Source organism: Ahaetulla prasina, chromosome 3 (genome assembly GCF_028640845.1).
Source record: "Ahaetulla prasina isolate Xishuangbanna chromosome 3, ASM2864084v1, whole genome shotgun sequence".
NCBI lineage: Eukaryota > Metazoa > Chordata > Lepidosauria > Squamata > Colubridae > Ahaetulla > Ahaetulla prasina.
Window position 1 is genome coordinate 9,708,627 of NC_080541.1, and position 18,966 is coordinate 9,727,592.

The 18,966-nt window shown below is 43.1% G+C and overlaps 1 protein-coding gene across 1 annotated transcript in view; it reads left to right on the forward strand.

Moving 5' to 3' along the window:
* Positions 1-18,966, forward strand: part of COL22A1 (collagen type XXII alpha 1 chain) — a 316,045-nt gene that overhangs the window by 275,646 nt on the left and 21,433 nt on the right. The window contains exons 52-59 of the mRNA XM_058177405.1: positions 3,423-3,476; positions 5,326-5,379; positions 8,174-8,218; positions 10,847-10,900; positions 11,828-11,881; positions 12,842-12,895; positions 16,065-16,136; positions 17,712-17,747. Coding sequence (XP_058033388.1) covers positions 3,423-3,476; positions 5,326-5,379; positions 8,174-8,218; positions 10,847-10,900; positions 11,828-11,881; positions 12,842-12,895; positions 16,065-16,136; positions 17,712-17,747 — 423 coding nt within the window. The remainder of the gene's footprint in view (positions 1-3,422; positions 3,477-5,325; positions 5,380-8,173; positions 8,219-10,846; positions 10,901-11,827; positions 11,882-12,841; positions 12,896-16,064; positions 16,137-17,711; positions 17,748-18,966) is intronic.

Below are 18,966 nucleotides of genomic sequence, written 5' to 3' on the forward strand. Positions count from 1 at the left end.
GATACTGTGTTGTCTAGTATTGTGAGAGGTGGAAGTATGGAAGGGTTTCTCCTAAAGTCTACCACCATTTCTACGGTTTTGAGTGTGCTCAGTTCCAGATTGTTTTGGTTGCACCACAAGGCTAGTCGTTCGACTTCTCATCTATATGCGGATTCGTCATTGTCTCGAATGAGACCAATCACTGTTGTGTCATCTGCGAACTTCAGTAGCTTAACAGATGGATCGTTGGAGATGCAGTCATTAGTATACAGAGAGAAGAGAAGTGGGGAGAACACACAGCCTTGGGCGGGGGGAGGGGCTGTGCTAATTGTACAGGTATCTGATGTGATCCTGCTTAGCTTCACCTGATGCTTCCTGTCTGTTAGGAAGCTTGTGATCCACTTACAAGTCTGTTAGATACCTGTAGCTGGTTTAGCTTAGTTAGAAGAATGTCTAGAATGATGGTATTGAATGCTGAACTAAAGTCTACAAAGAGGACCCTTGCATAGGATGTCGTAGGATGTAGTGCAAGCCATATTAACAGCATCATCTGTTGATCTATTTGCTCGGTATGCAAATTGAAAGGGGTCTAACAGCGGATCCGTGATGGTTTTCAAGTGGGACAGCACTAGCCTTTCAAAGGTTTTCATGACTACAGATGTTAATGCAACTGGTCTGTAGTCATTCAGTTCCTTGATGGTGGACTTCTTTGGCACTGGGATGATGGTAGAGTGTTTGAAGCAAGAAGGAACACAGCACATCTCTAGTGATTTATTGAAAATATGGGTGAAGATGGGGGCCAATTGGTCAGCACAGACTTTTAAGCAAGAAGGAGTTATCTTGTCTGGGCCTGGAGCTTTTCCTGGCTTTTGTCTGTGAAATAGGTCCTGCACTTCCTTTTCTGTGATCACTAGGGGTTGTGAACCCAATGAAATGGGGTCAGTTGTAGGAGGCTTGGCTGTTGTTGGTGTGTCTGAGATGGGGGTTGTGGAGATAGGTGGCTGTAGTTTCCTTTCAAACCTGCAGTAAAACTCATTCAGGTCATCTGCCAGTTGTTGATTACCTTCAGTTTGGGAAGGAGGTTTGCCATAGCCGGTGATATTTTTAAGATTTTTCCACATGTTTGCTGGTTCATTTGCTGAAAACTGATTCTTTAGCTTTTCAGAGTAGCTTCTTTTTGCTGCTCTGATCTATATATACACTAAAAAACATCCTGTCAAGCAGAATATTGATTTTTGCCAGGTGTATGAATGTGTAAAGCTATGTTAAAGGTAAAGGTAAAGGTTCCCCTTGCACATATGTGCTAGTTGTTCCCGACTCTAGTGGGCGGTGCTCATCACCGTTTCAAAGCCGAAAAGCCAGCACTGTCCAAAGACATCTCCGTGGTCATGTGGCCGGGATGACTCAACGCCAAAGGCGCACAGAACACTGTTACCTTCCCACCAAAGGTGGTCCCTATTTTTCTACTTGCATTTTTTACATATTTTCGAACTGCTAGGTTGGCAGAAGCTGAGATAAGTAATGGGAGCTCACCCTGTTATGCAGCACTAGGGATTCAAACTGCTGAACTGCCAACCTTTTAATCGACAAGCTCAGCGTCTTAGCCACTGAGCCATCGTGTCCCTGCAAAGTTATGTTAGCATGGGGCAAAAATCACAAAACTGTGTCTCACTTATTTCAGCCATGTCATCTGGGGAATTGACTGGAAAAAAGCAATTCTGTTTGGAAGGGTTAGTGGTAGAAGGAAACCAGGAAAGAACACAGTGACTGGACACCATCAAAGCTCACATCAGCCAGAGCATACAGCAACTCAGTGAAATAGTGCAAGATCAGAAGATATGGAGAGACTGGTGGCCCATAGAATCGCCAAGAGTCGGATGCTTGGCGCAGGAATTTGACGGAGAAATTTCCTGACAGTTAGAACAATTAATCAGTGGAACGACTTGCCTCCAAAAGTTGTGAATGCTCCAATACTGGGAGTTTTTAAGAAGAGATTGGATAACCACTTGTCTGAAATAATATAGGGCTTCATGACTGAGCAGAGGTTTGGACTAGATGACCTCCAAGGTCCATTCCAACTCTGTTATTCTGACTGAGGTGTTTATGAAAAGAGACACATCATTTTAGATAAGCGAAACATTATTTGTGCATGTACATCTTGCATTTGATTATGTGAAGCAATGAAGCTAATTGTTAATTTTTTCATATATATATATGTGTGTGTGTGTGTGTGTGTGTGTGTGTTTTCTGAGGTTTTCGCGGGTGTTTGTATGTAGGTCTTTGGTTATTCGGGTTTTCTCCTGCGTGAAATTGGAAGTGTCTTGGCGACGTTTCGACGAAGTCTCATTCGTCATCTTCAGGCTTCAGCCTCGTGCTTCTGGGAGCAATGTGTGATTGCAGCTGTTTCTTCGTTTTTAACTGCTAGTGGGGGTTTGAACTGATTGGGTGGGAGCTTGGCTGTGCTCTGATTGGATGGGGGTTTTTTTGTGCTCTGATTGGCTGGGGGTGTGTCCTGTTTGGGTGGGGGCTTGGTTGTGCTCAGATTAGTCTGAATTGCAGGGGGATTTGAGCTGGTGAGCTGCATTGCTGTTGTTTGGCTTCATGTTCGTGGTCATGCTACATCTTCATAGTGGGTGTCAGTCTGCTGCATGTATGGATTGGAGGGGTTTGAAATGGCTAATGTTGCAGTTACGGTCTGGCTTCTGGTATCTTGGTCATGCTTCGTGATCAGTGTGGGTTTGGGTCTGCTTTCTGGGTGGATGTGTGGTGGTGACCTCCTGTATGGACCTCGTGAGTGTGGGTCTGGTGTCATTCTTCGTGTTAGGGACTCGTTTGTCAATAAGGGCAGGTTTCCAAATGGCTGGTAGGCGGGAGGTATCATCTAGTTTGTTCATGCTGTGTGGGCGTTTTTCTATCAAAGTCAAAAAAGAGGAACCAACTTCTTCCCTAGTCCAACACCTTAAAGCCACAGGACACGATATTGACTTTAAAAAGACCAGAACTATCGCCAAAACTGAACATTTTAACAACAGAATAATCAGAGAAGCCATCGAGATAGAATTCACCTCTGGGAACAGCTGATTGGGGTATTCTGGGAGGCGGATCCACCTGCCAATCAGCTTTTTTCTTACTTTCCTCCCCAAAAACTAAGATGCGTTTTATACTCCGAAAAATATGGTATATATAATAATAATTATAGTTATTTGCTTTGACTTCCTCCTTTACATATAACCTAGTTTTTTTCCTCTGTGGATTTTCCACAGCATGGAGTTGGCAGGTTTGCTACTGGGTACAGTCTAATTTTGTTTAATTTTCCTAAATTAGTAATCTTTGATCAGTTTTTCCTTTTTTTTCTTACAATCATCTCTTTCTTTCTAAAAAAAAAATAAATGGCAGAATGTCTGCATCTTTAATCTTGTTTATCTGCTTGGCTTCTGTTTTAGGGTGAACCTGGAAAGGATGGCAAAGATGGAAAGCCAGGATCACCTGGGGAACCGGTAAGAAGATAGTTTGTTGTTAATTAGATATTAATTAACTGCTGGCTTAGATATGAGCCAGCAGTGTGCAACAGCTGCCAAAAAAGCCAACACAGTTCTGGGCTGCATAAACAGAAGGATAGAATCAAGATCACATGAAGTGTTAATACCACTTTATAATGCCTTGGTAAGGCCACACTTGGAATATTGCATTCAGTTTTGGTCGCCACGATGTAAAAAAGATGTTGAGACTCTAGATAGAGTGCAGAGAAGAGCAACAAAGATGATTGGGGGCTGGAGACTAAAACATATGAAGAACGGTTGCAGGAACTCGGTATGCCTAGTTTAATGAAAAGAAGGACTAGGGGAGACATGATAGCAGTCTTTCAATATCTCAGGGGCTGCCACAAAGAAGAGGGAGTCAAACTATTCTCCAAAGCACCAGATGGTAGAACAAGAAGCAATGGGTGGAAACTAATCAAGGAGAGAAGCAACTTAGAACTAAGGAGAAATTTCCTGATAGTGAGAACAATTAACAGGTGGAACAACTTTCCTGCAGAAGTTGTGAATGCTCTAACACTGGAAATTTTTAAGAAGATGTTGGATAGCCATTTGTCTGAAATGGTATAGGGTTTCCTGCCTGGGCAGGGGGTTGGACTAGAAGACCTCCAAGGTCCCTTCCAACTCTGTTATTATGTTATGTTAATATTAATAATACCTAATGTTCTTTGTCACTATTCTTTGTTCTTTGGCTATCATGTCACAAACTCTCCTTATACTCATACATTTGGGTGAGGAAAGACACTTTTCATGTTATGCTTTCATACTTTGGTCATTCAGTGGGGGACCTAAAATAGCATTTAGTCTCAGAAGAATAGCTCTGCATAAGTGAGACCAATGGTGGTTGAGCACGTAGATTGAACAAAGTCAACATGCTAGTTAAGGTCTGCAGCACAGGAAAATGGAGAATATTCCTGTTTTTACTTGTCAATTTGCCTTGACAAGTTTATTTGACCACAATCATAGGATTAATCTTGTGACTTTGAATCTTAGAAATATTATTGCAGTTTAGGCCTTTAAAAATGCAGTCACTTGTTTCCCTATTTACAATATTTACAATATTGTGAATATGTTTATATTCAGTACTTTAGAATCAATTTCTATTCAATATATCCTGGAAAATTAGGGTGGATTGGGCAAAAAATAGTGGACGAAAATACATACAGGGTTAGAAAACATGTTAAAGCAACACATAGATTATAAACCAGAAATATTTTTGTTCGGCATAGTACCAGAAAAATATGATAAAGGGAATATATAGCTAATGCTACATATCTTGACAGCAGCAAGAATTGTATATGCGCAACATTGGGGAAATGAGGAAACACCTCCATGAAGATGTAATTTAAAAAAATACTAGATTGTGCAGAAATGGATAGGTTGACATTGAAGATAAAAGATAAAGAAGATACAGAATACTTTCAAACACGGGATTTATTTTATCAATAGTTGGATCATAGAAGTAGAAATTGGAAAAATACTATTATGTATGTATGGTTTATGTTTAATATATTTTCTATTATATACTATTATGTTAAGCAAATGCAATACTTTGCTGTTCAAAAAGTATTAATGTATGTTAAGAAAAATATATAAATAATTAATATATATATATATATATAAATAAAGGCAGGATATGAATAAGAACAGTACTACATTATTGCTGATCAAAAAGTTTACAGTTCGGTCAGAATGTGTTTGTTTTTGTGTGGCATTGCACATTGTGTAAACTATGCCAATGCAGTATGGAAATTTGATTTATGGCTTAGCAGCGCAAGGATCTATTCTAAATGTACTTTGACTATTTCAGGGTAAGCCTGGAGAACCAGGGCTACCAGGCCAAGAGGGTCCCAGAGGACCACCGGTAAGTCCGGGACAGAAGAAATAAACATTTTTATTTATTTAACATATGGCATGAAATACACAGATAGCAGCAGTAATGATGTATGAAAAGAACACAGCAGAGAAGGGCAACAAAGATGATTAGGGGACTGGAGGCTAAAACATATGAAGAATGTTTGCAGGAACTAGGATGTCTAGTTTAATGAAAAGAAAGACAAGGGGAGAGATGATAGCAGTCTTCCAATATCTCAGAAGTTGCCACAAAGAAGAGGGAGTCAAACTATTCTCCAAAGCACCGGAGGGCAGGACAAGAAGCAATGGGTGGAAACTAATCAAGAAGAGAAGCAACCTAGAACTATGGAGAATTTTCCTGAAAAGTTAGAACAAGGAATCAGTGGAACAACTTGCCTCCAGAAGTTGTGAATGCTCCAATACTGGAAGTTTTAAAGAAGAGATTGGATAACCATTTGTCTGAAGTGGTATAGGATTTTCTGCCTAAGCAGGGGGTTGGACTAGAAGACCTCCAAGGTCCCTTCCAACTCTGTTATTCTTTCTATACATAGTGATAGGATACACATAAGAGGAAGATGTAAAAAAAAATTCAAGGAGTTCTGTATTAAGTTATACGTTACATTTTAAAATACATTAGCTCATAAAATAAAATAAGTGTTTTATATATGTCCCAAAGGTGCTTTTTTTCAAGAGGCAACTGGACTTTCTTGTTTTTCTTTTGAAGACGTTTCGCTTCTCATCCAAGAAGCTTCTTCAACTCTGAGAGAGCGTCAAGAGAGCTGAGGAAGCTTCTTGGATGAGAAGCGAAACGTCTTCAAGGAAAAACCAGAAAGTCCAGTTGCCTCTTGAAAAAAGCACCTTTGGGACAACCATGACCTGGATGATTGAGAATGTCCATAGACATTTGTTTTGTGTATGAATATCTAGGCCACTTATCCAATTAAGCACAGTATTCGTTAGTTGGATAAAATCTGCTTTTCCTCCTGCATAAGCTCTCAAATGGCTATAGCTCAGGGGTGTCAAACTCAATTTCATTGAGGGCCGCATCAGGCTTGTGTTTGACCTCAGGGGGACCATGTGGGAGTGGCCATGTGGGCGTGGCCAGCTCGACATCACTCGTGTTGAGGGCGCCTGTGGTGGCCTGAGTGAGGCTGGGGGAATCCACTGTCTCCAGTGGAGGAAGGTGAGACCAGGGAGAGAACCAAACCCTTCTCCTCCAGAGAAGCCTCCCTGTGGGTTGCCACTGGTTCGGACTGGTTCTTGCGAACCGGTAGTAAAACCAGGGGGGGGAGGCTCCGCCCACTGACCCCAATGTTATCAAGAAGCTCCTGCGCATGCACAGAAGCAAGCGTGCACAATCACGCTGCGAACTAGTAGTAAAGGTGAGTAGAACCCACCCCTGCTCCCTGTCTCTATCAGACCATGTGGAGGACCGCAGACAACAGTGCAGGCTGTCCAAAGCCCTAGGCAGCAGAAAGTGCCCAGCCTGGCCCTCAAACTCCCAGAGCACCGGGACCCCACAGTCCTGAGCTCCATTTTTGGCTGTGGTGGCCTCCTGCAGTGGTCTTCCAGCAAAAAAGGAGCTCAGGAGGCTGTTTTTGCTGGCAAAGGCACGGTGGGCCGGTCCTTCAATGTTTACAGGGCAGCTCCACGGGCTAGATCTAACCACCCCGCTGGCCGTATCTGACCCCTGGACCTTGAGTTTGACCCCCCTGCTACAACTGGTCACTATATGATCCAGTGTCTGATGAGGAGCACCACAGTCACATTCAGGAGAGGATACTCTGCCCCATTTAAATGTAAAGTTTTGGCAGCTGCCATGTAAGGTGTGGATCCTATTCAGAGTTTTCCAGCACTGTCTGGTAGCAGTTAGGAGGAAAGCGTTGACTTTTCCTCCTAGGGAAATCACACTCGTTGTGGAGTGGCTGATGTATAGTTTCACTCTCCGTGACTCTGGGCAGCTTAGAAACATAAAATCACAACACAAAAACAATAAAAACACAAAATTTCTCTACTCCCCTTTTCCGGCAACAACAATCAAATGAACTACTTCATGGGCTCTATTCCACCATGGGGCCCGCAATCTGTTGGCCAAACCAGGTTTTCAAGACCTTCAGAAAGAGTGTCAAAGCAGAGGCCAATCTTATCTCCATGGGGATGATGTTCCACAGGGAAGGAGCCACCACAAAGAAGACTCTTTTTCTTGGTCCCACCAGATGGAGTTCTTTAAGAGAGGGGACCTGTAATATTCCCTGCCTCAGGTTGGGTTGGGTAGAGGTGACTGGGAAAAGACAGTCCTTCAAATAACCTGGTACCAAACCATGTAGAGCTTTGAAGGTAGCAACCAACACCTTGTATTGGACCAGTGGTGGGTTGCTATTGGTTCGCCCCAGATCAGGTGAACTGGTAGCGGTGGCAACAGGAGGCTCCGCCCACCCACCTTGATGTTTCTGCACATGTGCAGAAGCGTTGTGCATGTGTGTGCCCACGAGCGAACCGGTAGCGGCCGAAATTGAAACCCACTACTGTATTGGACCCATTATTGCCCAATAATATTGCCCAAATATTGTCTCACCAATACTGCTGTGTGTGTGTGTTGTATTCCGTATGTGTCAGGCTCTGTCTTTAAACTTAGAAGCAAAGTAGACACCATCTCAAGGAAATGAGATAGTGAGATATAGAGATAAAAGGAATATGGGGACAGCGCTTAAGTCAAAGATTGGGAGGAGGTTAAGGAGCCATTTCCAGGGGTCAGTTTTGGAGGGAGAACATTTACAGATTTACATTTTATTTCTTTGTTTCAGGGTTTCAAGGGTCCAATAGGAGATGCAGGAACTCCTGGAATGAGAGTAAGTCATATGGATATGCACAAGTATAATTGGGGTGCAAAAAATGCCTTTTTGGGAGGTCACTGTTGCCCCGTATATCTTTGGGGTGGAGAAAATGGGATCCACTGGATTTCTGAAGAAGAAAATGTAGAGTTTGAAGCCATGTAAATAATAATAAACTGTGTTCCTTCTTGAAAGCTGATATGCAATTTTGCTGGGGAAAAGGATGTAGTATGAGCATCTCAAGAAGCATCTCATCCCCACCTTACGTTACCAGTGCCAAACAATAAAACACAAACAAATTTCAACAATGGAATTTGGTTCAGTTCCAAATGGGGAGAAAGACACTGGAAACATGGAGGCTGATTGGAAAGATGGTTTATTGATGGACAGGACCACATGGGTGTGAGGTCCTGGGCAGCTGACCATACGGAGTGGAGAATGAAGGTTATTTATACCCTGTCTTGGGCCCTGCCCTTGAGCTTCCTGTTCCTGTGCAAGAAATGCATTCTATTGTCTGTAGTCAGACTCTCATGGGGCCATGTGGGGTCAGTTTGCCTGAATCAAGTTTGATTGAAGCCTGGAGGGTCATGCAATGTCTCCAGGTGATTTTGAATGCAGTGAACTCTGCTGCTAGATAATCCTATTATGTCCTGGAGGGTCATGTCTTAATCCCATCGTCCTGGAGCTGAAGGTCTTTTGTTCTGTAGATAGGCTGGCCCCGTCCTTCTCAATAGGCGCCAAATATCTGCTGGGGGCAGGGAGCTAAAGCTCTGAGTTTCTGTCTCCCCTAAGATTTCTATTTCTCCTTTAGGGGAAATATAATATTCTGCCTTTTTAATATTTTCTAAAATATTACATTCTTCTGGGTGGGGGGAGTGGCTTTCCACACCATGGAAATGAGATGTTTGATGGAAGCTGTTGGAGTGACCAGAAGAGAGAAAATCACAAATGAGATCATAAAAGAAAGAATTGGCAAAGAACCAATCATGGACTACATATAAAAACAGAAAATAAAGTGGTTTGCTCACCTGGAAAGGATGTTTCGGATTCCATACCATACAAGTAAAGGTAAAGGTTCCCCTCGCACATATGTGCTAGTGATTCCCAACTCTAGGGGGCGGTGCTCATCTCTGTTTCAAAGCCAAAGAGCCAGCACTGTCCAAAGATGTCTCTGTGGTCATGTGGCCAGCATGACTAAATGCCAAAGGTGCACGGAATGCTGTTACTTTCCCACCAAAGGTGGTCCCTATTTTTCTATTTACATTTTTTACATGCTTTTGAACTGCTAGGTTGGCAGAAGCTGGGATAAGTCACAGGAGCTGCCCCACTAGGGATTCGAACCGCTGAACTGCCTACTTTTCGATCAACAAGCTCAGCATCTTAGCCACTGAGCCACCACCTCCCCACCATACAAGGCCTATACGAAAAGAGGAGAAGGCCAAAGAACATGAGGCAGACCCAGAAGAAGATGGAGAGACAACATCAAAAACACACTACAACAACATCAGTTAACAATAGTTGAGGCCTCCAGTAGAGCCAGTACCCGAAGCAATAAAAGAGGAAGTAAAGAAGAAGACAAGAAAGGATATAGTAGCACTGACATACTTTAAGTTACATGATAGTGAATAATAATAATAACAACAACAACAACAATAACAACAACAGCAACAACAACAATAATAATAATGGGAACATAAAGTGGAAAAAGTTATAAAAAATGAGAAGGTGAAGATCTTGTGGGACTTTCAAATACAGACGGATCGTCACTTGGAACACAACACGCCAAATATCACACTTGTCGAAAACCGAAATGTACAATTTATTGACATCACGGTACCAGGAGATGCCAGAGTTGAAGAAAAAGAACTGGAAAAAATCGTGAAATATTGCGACCTGGCCATCGAAACTACACGGCTATGGATGAAACATGTAACAATGATACCCATTGTCATCTGGGCACTTGGTACCATGTCCAAGAATTTTATAAGATACATCAACAAATTGCAGCTTCCTGCAATAACACCAGTGGAACTGCAAAAAACTGCGCTACTTGGAACATCATATATCTTAAGAAGGTACTTGGTTGATACCTAGGACACTGTCAACAACCCGCATCAACCATCAGCACCAGTCAATGTTATTTGTGATGGCTTTTGGAATGTTTAGTTGACTTGAGTTTCATGTTTAATGAATAAAGTAAATAATAATAATAATAACCTTTATTGTCACTGCACAACATATGTACAATGAGATTGGTGGAGCTCCCTCAGTGCACCTCACCAACGCAATACAACTCACAGTGGAAACAGAAAATCCCTAACCCAAGAAATCAGATTAACAAACACCTAGTCTTATTGCACCAGTTTGAACATGTTACACATTGGGCCGGCCTGCAAGTACTATGTAGTTATGATGTTATTTCTCATTCAGGAGTCTGACAGCCCATGGATGAAAACTGTTCTTCAGCCTGTTTGTGTGGCTGGCTATGCTTCTATATCTCCTTCCCGATGGTAGGAGGGCAAAGAAGCGATGACCAGGTTGAGAGTCGTCCCCCCTCTCACCGTGGCATGTAGAATTTGAAAAGGGGAGGATTTCATGTAGTTTAAAGGTTGTTTTTCTATCCTCCATTCTTCTTCTTTATCACAGGGAGAACCGGGTCAACCTGGAACTCCGGGCCGGGAGGGGCTTCCGGGAAAAGATGTAAGTATTAAGCACAATCAAAGCTCTATGTCAGCTGTTACTATTGGTAGTAACAGTAACAATATTTCTAAAATTTCCTTCCAAATGTCCATCATCTTGACCGTCATCTTATTCTCTAGGCCTGATTTATTTTATTAAATTTGTATCCCGACTCCCATTGACTCCGTAGCTCATCCCCCTGTTTTAACATTATAATTTAATCACAAATAAGCACTATTAAGATGTGAGTTGTTCCTGAAATGACCTCCAGAGGTAAAGACTAAGGAAGTATAGAGAAAGATGGCGGTGGGGGGGGGGGAGACATGATAACTGTCTTCCAGTCCTAGAAAAGGGGATTGACGTATTCTCAAACCACCAGAGGCAGAACATAGAAAAGAAGGGACTGACATAGTCATAGAATACATCATAGAAAAGAGGGGATTGACGTATTCCACCAGAGCAGAACAAGAAGTCACGGGTGGAAATTTGTTAAAGGGACATCCAACCTAAAAGTAAAGAGAAATTTTCTGACAATTAATCAATGGAATAGTTTGCCTCCCAGAATCGTGGGAGCTCCATTCCTGGAGGTTTTCAAAAAAGGTTGACCTAGAACAGGGGTCTCCAACCTTGGCAACTTTAAGCTTGGAGGACTTCAACTCCCAGAATTCTGACTCGGGTATTCTGGGAGTTGAAGTCCTCCAGGCTTAAAGTTGCCAAGGTTGGAGACCCCTGACCTAGAAGACCCCTGTGGTCCTTCCAGCCCCATGATTCTATGTTCTAAGATGGCTGCCTCCATAACAGCTTGGATCTGTGGCCATCACAAGACCAGTAGCATTGGCTCTCTGAAATCAGGAATCAGTTGTGAGTTCTAAGATAACTGTGACTTCTGACTTTCTTAACCTTCAATGAGGCTACGATGTATGATATTTTTCCCCTCTTCTATTCCAGGGAGATCCAGGGCCTGCGGGACCAGAAGGCCCCCGAGGAATTCGGGGAATAGCAGTGAGTTGTTTTGCCTAGTGAATGAGTTGTTCTGGTTCTAGGAGGCACCTTGCACTATCCAAGGGTTCAGGATAATCTGAACAGATTGTATGCTGTATCATGGTGAAGGTGTTGTGAAATGTTGATTGCATGGAGCAGAGACTTCCTTTCCTTTCCTTTCCTTTCCTTTCCTTTCCTTTCCTTTCCTTCCTTTTCCTTTCCTTTCCTTCCCTTCCCTTCCCTTCCCTTCCTTTTCCTTTCCTTTCCTTTCCTTTCCTTTCCTTCCCATCCCTTCCCATCCCTTCCCTTCCCTTCCCTTCCTTTCCCTTCCTTTCCTTTCCTTTCCTTTCCTTCCCTTTCCTTCCTTTTCCTTTCCTTTCCTTTCCTTCCCTTCGCTTCCCTTCCTTCCTTTCCTTTCCTTTCCTTTCCTTCCCATCCCTTCCCATCCCTTCCCATCCCTTCCCTTCCCTTCCTTTCCTTTCCTTCCCTTCCCTTCCCTTCCCTTTCCTTCCTTTTCCTTTCCTTCCCTTCCCTTCCCTCCTTTCCTTTCCTTTCCTTTCCTTTCCTTTCCTTTCCTTCCCTTCCCTTCCCTTCCCTTCCCTTTCTTTTTCTTTCCTTTCCTTTCCTTTGGTAGAGATTGAAAATTATCAAAAACATGATGAAGCTGGATGTTGCTGAACAGTAGGAGAGTGTGAGTTTTAAAAGAACTAACAAAAAAAGGCCTTTAGTTACTTATAAACAATCAATCTTGGATGTCATATATAAGTTTTGCATTATTTTGTGATTGGTCACCAAATTAAACCAGATGGCTGATGCTTGTCATCCAAAGGCTGCCAGAACAGTTTCTCTCTTAACCATTAGAGTAAAGGGTGGTGGCCCAAAATAAATTATCCAGAAGAGGAGTTTCTGGTCATAGGACTTTAGTTCCATTCATTAGTTCTTCATATATTTTGAGATTGATTGTTGCCTTCCTTTCTTTAGGGCAAGACTGGACCTCCAGGTGCACCTGGGGAACCTGGTCCTGCAGGTAACCCAGTAAGTATTGCATTTACCATCTCCATCACAAGTATGAGCTCACAATAGCATAGGCAACAGCACAGCAGCTGTATATATATGGAGATTCTCTGCCATTCATGGTTGTCCCAAAGGTGCTTTTTCAAAAGGCAATTGGACTTCCTTTGTTTTTTTTTTCTTGAAGACAAATTTCGCTTCTCATCCAAGAAGCTTCAGTCGGAACTATCAGACCTCAAGAGTCAGAACTGAAGAAGCTTCTTGGACGAGAAGCAAAATGTCTTCAAGAAAGTCCAGTTGTCTTTTGAAAAAGCACTTTTGGCACAGCAGTTACAGCAAGGCCATTATGCATCATGGTGTCCTTTTGTAATCTGCATAGTTAAAGATAAAGGTAAAGGTTCCCCTCGCACATACGTGCTAGCTGTTCCCAACTCTAGGGGGCGGTATTCATCTCCGTTTCAAAGCTGAAGAGCCAGCACTGTCAGAAAATGTCTCCGTGGTCATGTGGCCGGCATGACTCAATGCCAAAGGCGCACGGAACACTGTTACCTTCCCACCAAAGGTGGTCCCTATTTTTCTACTTGCATTTTTTATGTGCTTTCAAACTGCTAGGTTGGCAGAAGCTGGGACAAGTAACGGGAGCTCACTCCGTTACGTGGCACTAGGGATTCGAACCGCTGAACTGCTGACCTTTTGATCGACAAGTTCAGCATCTTACCCAGTGGTGGGATTCAACCAGTTCGCACTACTTCAGGAGAACCGGTTGTTAACTTTCTGAGCAGTTTGGTGAACTGCTTGTTGGAAGAAATCATTAGGACAGAGAACCGGTTGTTAAATGACTTGAATCCCACCACTGATCTTACCCACTAAGCCACCACATCCCTTAATCTGCATAGTTAACCATATATTATTTGTGTCATTTGCATGATAAAATGAAAGGCATCAGTTGTCCCATCCTGGCAGATAGTTGTATACAACAAGACTGTAGGAATGATAGGCCCTGATTTTAGCTGCACGTTGAGAAAAGCTCTTGAAGTTAGTGTTCTTCAGATGACACAGAAGATAGAGAATATAGCCAAGATATACAGGGCTACCTTTGAGGAAGGGATCCAGAATCTAATCTGGTTTAGTTCATGGAATTCCCATTTTCAGTCTTTGCTGAAAGAGATAGCCCTCTTCTATTCCCTTATTCTGGAAAGCAAGATATATACTATAATAATGGATTTTAAAATAAGAACAGTTGAAACAGAAAACTTGACAGCCATCCTTTGAAAGTATTTAATTGGGGTTCATCTGAAATGAGCAAGGGACTGGACTAAAGTATTAAGTGGATAGGAAATAGACCAGAATAATCCCAGAATTTATCCATGGAAAGAAATGTGAAGGAATGCTTTGGGGATTTATGGGGAGTTAAAGGTCAAGACACTGTGATAAAATTGGACAGATTCTTATTGGAATCAAATTGCCCTTGTCAAAACTCCAAGAAAGAGCATTCTTAAGATGTCTATAATCTTATTGATGTGTGAAGATAAGTATAGCAGTTCCTGGTTGCTTTTCAAGGCCAAATCAAAGTGCTCATTTTGATGTGCTGAGGCTAACATACATTTAGTCCAAACTACTTGTAAGAATATCTCTTCTCATATCGACAATCCCATCTGGTTGCAAAATTGGTGAATTTTTCATATATTAGGAAAGAACTGCTATTGAAGCTCAATCTTATCTGCTGTCCCATCCTTTCAGCCCAGGCTCAAAATGTATCTTTTTAAAGTCATTTTGAGATTATAAAAAATATTCTGTTGTCTGGATGGTTTTAATATCAATATCATAGCAAGCCGGCCAGAGTTATTTGGGAGTCGTTGATGTATACATTTGCAATATAATCTCAAAATAAAAATCACTACTTTTGATTACTGCTTTTGAGACCAGTTCAGGGTGAAATCCAGCAGGTTCTGACCGGTTCTGGAAAACCGGTAGTGGAAATTTTGAGTAGTTTGGAGAACCGGCAAATACCACCTCTGGCTGGCCCCAGAGTGCGGTAGAAATTGCAGTATCCTTCCCTTGGAGTAGGATGGGAATGGAGATTTTGCAGTAACTTTCTCCTGGAGTGTGGTAGGAATGGAGGTTTTGCAGTAACCTTCCCCTGCCACGCCCACCAAGCCATGCCCACAGAACCGATAGTAAAAAAAAATGGATTTCACCAGTGGATCAGTTTGTGGATATGGAAGCCACAGAAAGCCTGAAACTTGCAGAATATCCATCCTCTTCCTAAATTACAGTTCTCCCTAAAGGAGAAGAATGTCTGATGTATTGATTTGTTTATTTATTATTATTTAGATTTTTATACCGCCCTTCTCCACATCAAGTGGTCACAAGAACCAAGAGACTCCACATTTTTGCACACATGTCTCAAAGAACTATCTAAAATTAACATTTTTCTTCAAAGTCTTGCTTAGGGGACATCATCGGCATCTCTTATGCAAGTAATAAGGCATATAAATAGGTTTGTTGCATGCCGTATAGTCGCTGAGGTAATAGGTAATCTTTACTACTTGATTGTTTTGGGCAAGTCAGTTAGGGAAGAAGATGTCTCTTGACTCTGAACATAATGTTCTTTCGGAACGAGAGTGATCAGAGATTCCTTTAGCCCTTATGTTGTGTCTGCGCCCCCTGAGCCGGGCCTCCTACCAGAAAGTGACTTGGAAAGTGAGGGGGATGGGCTACCAGGACTTACCTCGGGAGCACTGGCTCCAGGAGCCAGAGACAGGCCAGGTGGAAGAGATAATGAGGCCTCCATCCCCTGATTCTTCCTCCCCAGGCCACACCTCCAGACCCAGCTGATGGCAATCAGGCCTGTCTGGACCCTAGGTTTCATAGGCAGGAGAGGCGGGAACAACAGACGCACGGGGGGGGGGCAGGCCTAGGAAGTGCTGAGTCATGGAGCCACACCCCACAGGATATAAAGGCAGCAAGAGCTGCTGTGCCTCTTCGTAGCAGGCAAATTAACTGCTTAACTAAGAGCTGAAGTTCTGTTTGTTCCTGGGTGACTCATCGGCGTTGAGGGAGATAACAGAGACACTTGGCAGACACTTGCTATTTGGCTGCCAGAGCTGATAGTGCCGGCTAATTAAGCCATCATTCGGATGGACGCGAGGGGGGACAGAGCTCCTTATGTCTTCTCTTTTTTCACCCCAAGGGCTCCAAAGGAAGCAAAGGTGAAACTGGCAGCCCAGGCGTTCCTGGTTTCATTGGGCCACGAGGTCTTCCTGTAAGTAGCAAATTGATGATGATCATACCACTTTATCATGCCTTGGTAAGGCCACACTGCATTCAGTTTTGGTCGCCACGATGTAAAAAAGATGTGGAGACTCTAGAAAGAGTGCAGAGAAGAGCAACAAAGATGATTAGGGGACTGGAGGCTAAAACATATGAAGAACGGTTGCAGGAACTGGGTATGTCTAGTTTAACGAAAAGAAGGACTAGGGGAGACATGATAGCAGTGTTCCAATATCTCAGGGTTTGCCCCAAAGAAGAGGGAGTCAAACTATTCTCCAAAGCACCCGAGGGTAGAACAAGAAGCAATGGGTGGAAACTGATCAAGGAGAGAAGCAACTTCGAACTAAGGAGAAATTTCCTGACGGTTAGAACAATCAATAAGTGGAACAACTTGCCTGCAGAAGTTGTGAATGCTCCAACACTGGAAATTTTTAAGAAAATATTGGATAACCATTTGTCGGAAATGGTGGTAGGATTTCCTGCCTGGGCAGGGGGTTGGACTAGAAGACCTTCAAGGCCTCTTCCAACTCTGTTATTATGTTATGTTATACTTAGTGTTAAAATACAAAATGTAGGGTAATTAGGAAGTCCTCATTAAGGTAAGGCAAAGAGGAATCTGAGAGAAGGCCGACTGGTATGGACATATCCAGAGAGCAGCACCTTCCACCATGGCCAAGCCTGTCTACTAACTAGAAGTCCATGACTGGTAACCTCACAGGCATCCAAAATAGAGATGGCAAGACACCATCAACAAAGATAGGCAAGCTGCGGGCTTGTGCCCTGGAGACGCAGCTAACAGTGCAAAGTGGCATTCAGCGATCCAAAAAGCAGACTCCAGCACCTGCAGGAATACTCAAGGAAGAAGAAAAAGGAATCTGACAGGTTTAACTCCAGATGCCTCTGCGAGAATATTTTTATAGCTTCCTTCACAGTCGTGCTGAGGGAGTTAACCATTGCTATCTTCCAGGATATTTCTTTGATTTTCCATTTACCTTGGGATACCTCCTAGTTTTAGCCCTACTTAGTTCCCATCCCAAGACAAAATTGGTCTTTCTTTTCTGTTGGAAAGAGGAATATATTGATATTTATTTGCTATGCAATAAAGGTTCAGTCTGAAGCTAAATTTCCAAGAGAGATAGGTGGTTAAAAATGTGAAATACAAAGGAAGAATGAATGAATGAATGAATGAATGAATGAATGAATCGCTTAACTTTAAAATCTCCATTGTACGGTATTATTGTTTGGTATACAAAATTGTGTGTGTGTGTTTACAAATACATGTCAATGAAAGAAAAAAAATAGATGAACAAAGTAAATTAAAAAATATATACCAAGAATTAAAAAAAAAGAAAAACTGATTCTCAAAAAAAAAAAAACTATTACATTTCTGACTGCCCCCTTTTCATGCAGTTGGTCATTTGCAATATTTGTCCATATTTCTCAATCATGGCCACTATAAGATGTGTGTATTTTGTGAGTTTAAGCCAACACACTAAAGTTACAAACATTAAAAAAATGTAGATTATCTGCCATGCTGCATAATCTAGTTTATCTTTCTTTTCCATAGGGAGAACCAGGTGAAAAGGGGGTCCCAGGGAAAGAGGTATGTATCTCATTACCTTCCTCCAGTGGTGCGGTCCACATATTCTTTCCACCAGTTGCTGCACACGTACGCTCGTTTCACTCTTGCATGCACCTTCTGCAGATGCGCCCGGTCTTCCACGCATGTGCCCGGCCTAAAAAACGTGGCTAAATAGGATGGCATTACACCAGGGCGGGGGCAGGGGTGGGGGCGGGCCCACCCCACCCACAGTTGCCGCTACCAGTTCACACGACCCAGTCTGAACCAGCTGTGTTCTGTTTCCCTCCCCCAATACTCCCAACAAAGAGTCAGTCAAAGGCCTTCTCTTCTACTTTATTTACATAGATAAATGTCCTGGCCACGTCTACCCACGGGCCTGCCAAGTCTCTGGAGATAACGAGGAAATTATAGATAAGGCCAGAATTACTCACGAATATATTCTTCCCTCCATTGATACAGTTTGCCTGCGCAAATTCATTGCTTTGTCCAAGACAAAAAAACAGGAAGTCCCGCCTCCTATTTATAGTCTCTGCAGATGTCACTGCATGACCATCATTCCTTGGCTTTGTCCCAACACTTCCTCTGCTGCACGCGCCGGTCATGTCTGCGCAGTCTTGCATCACTCCAAAACTGTTCTTGGGGCGTTGCCAAATCAGAAGAAGGCTCGGGAGAATCAGGCCTTGCCGGCCCCTCCTCCTCCCTTTGAGTGGGTGCCAGGGAGGGAGAGGGCCCAAGAGAAGCAGGGCTTGCCAGGTCTTCTCCCTCACTTTCCGAATCATCTGAGTCCAGGAGTCTGGGTCCAGGAACCTGGGTCACAACAAGCTGAATACAGACACACACACCTACACGCCTTCCATGCATGCGCCCAGCCTCAAAAACGTGGCTAAATAGGATGGCATTACACCGAGGTGGGCCCACCCCACCCCACCCCACCCACAGTTGCCGCTACCAGTTCACCCGAACCAGTCCGAACTGGCTGAATACCATCTCTGCCTTTGTCAAGGTTCCAGAAAAACCTCTTCTGCATAAAAAAAACTCAGAAGCCATTGTTTTCCAGAGTTCTTTACTAGCATGAGGAAACTGGCACACGATGAGTGAAATTCCAAAACTGAATTTCCGGATTCTTTTCCCCAGTTATACAAACCCCAAGAGTCCCACCCCCCTGACCCCTTTGATGGTCACATGGTCCCACGTTCTCCCAGTTCATTCGAATATCTTCTTGCCACTCTTCCTGCAGATG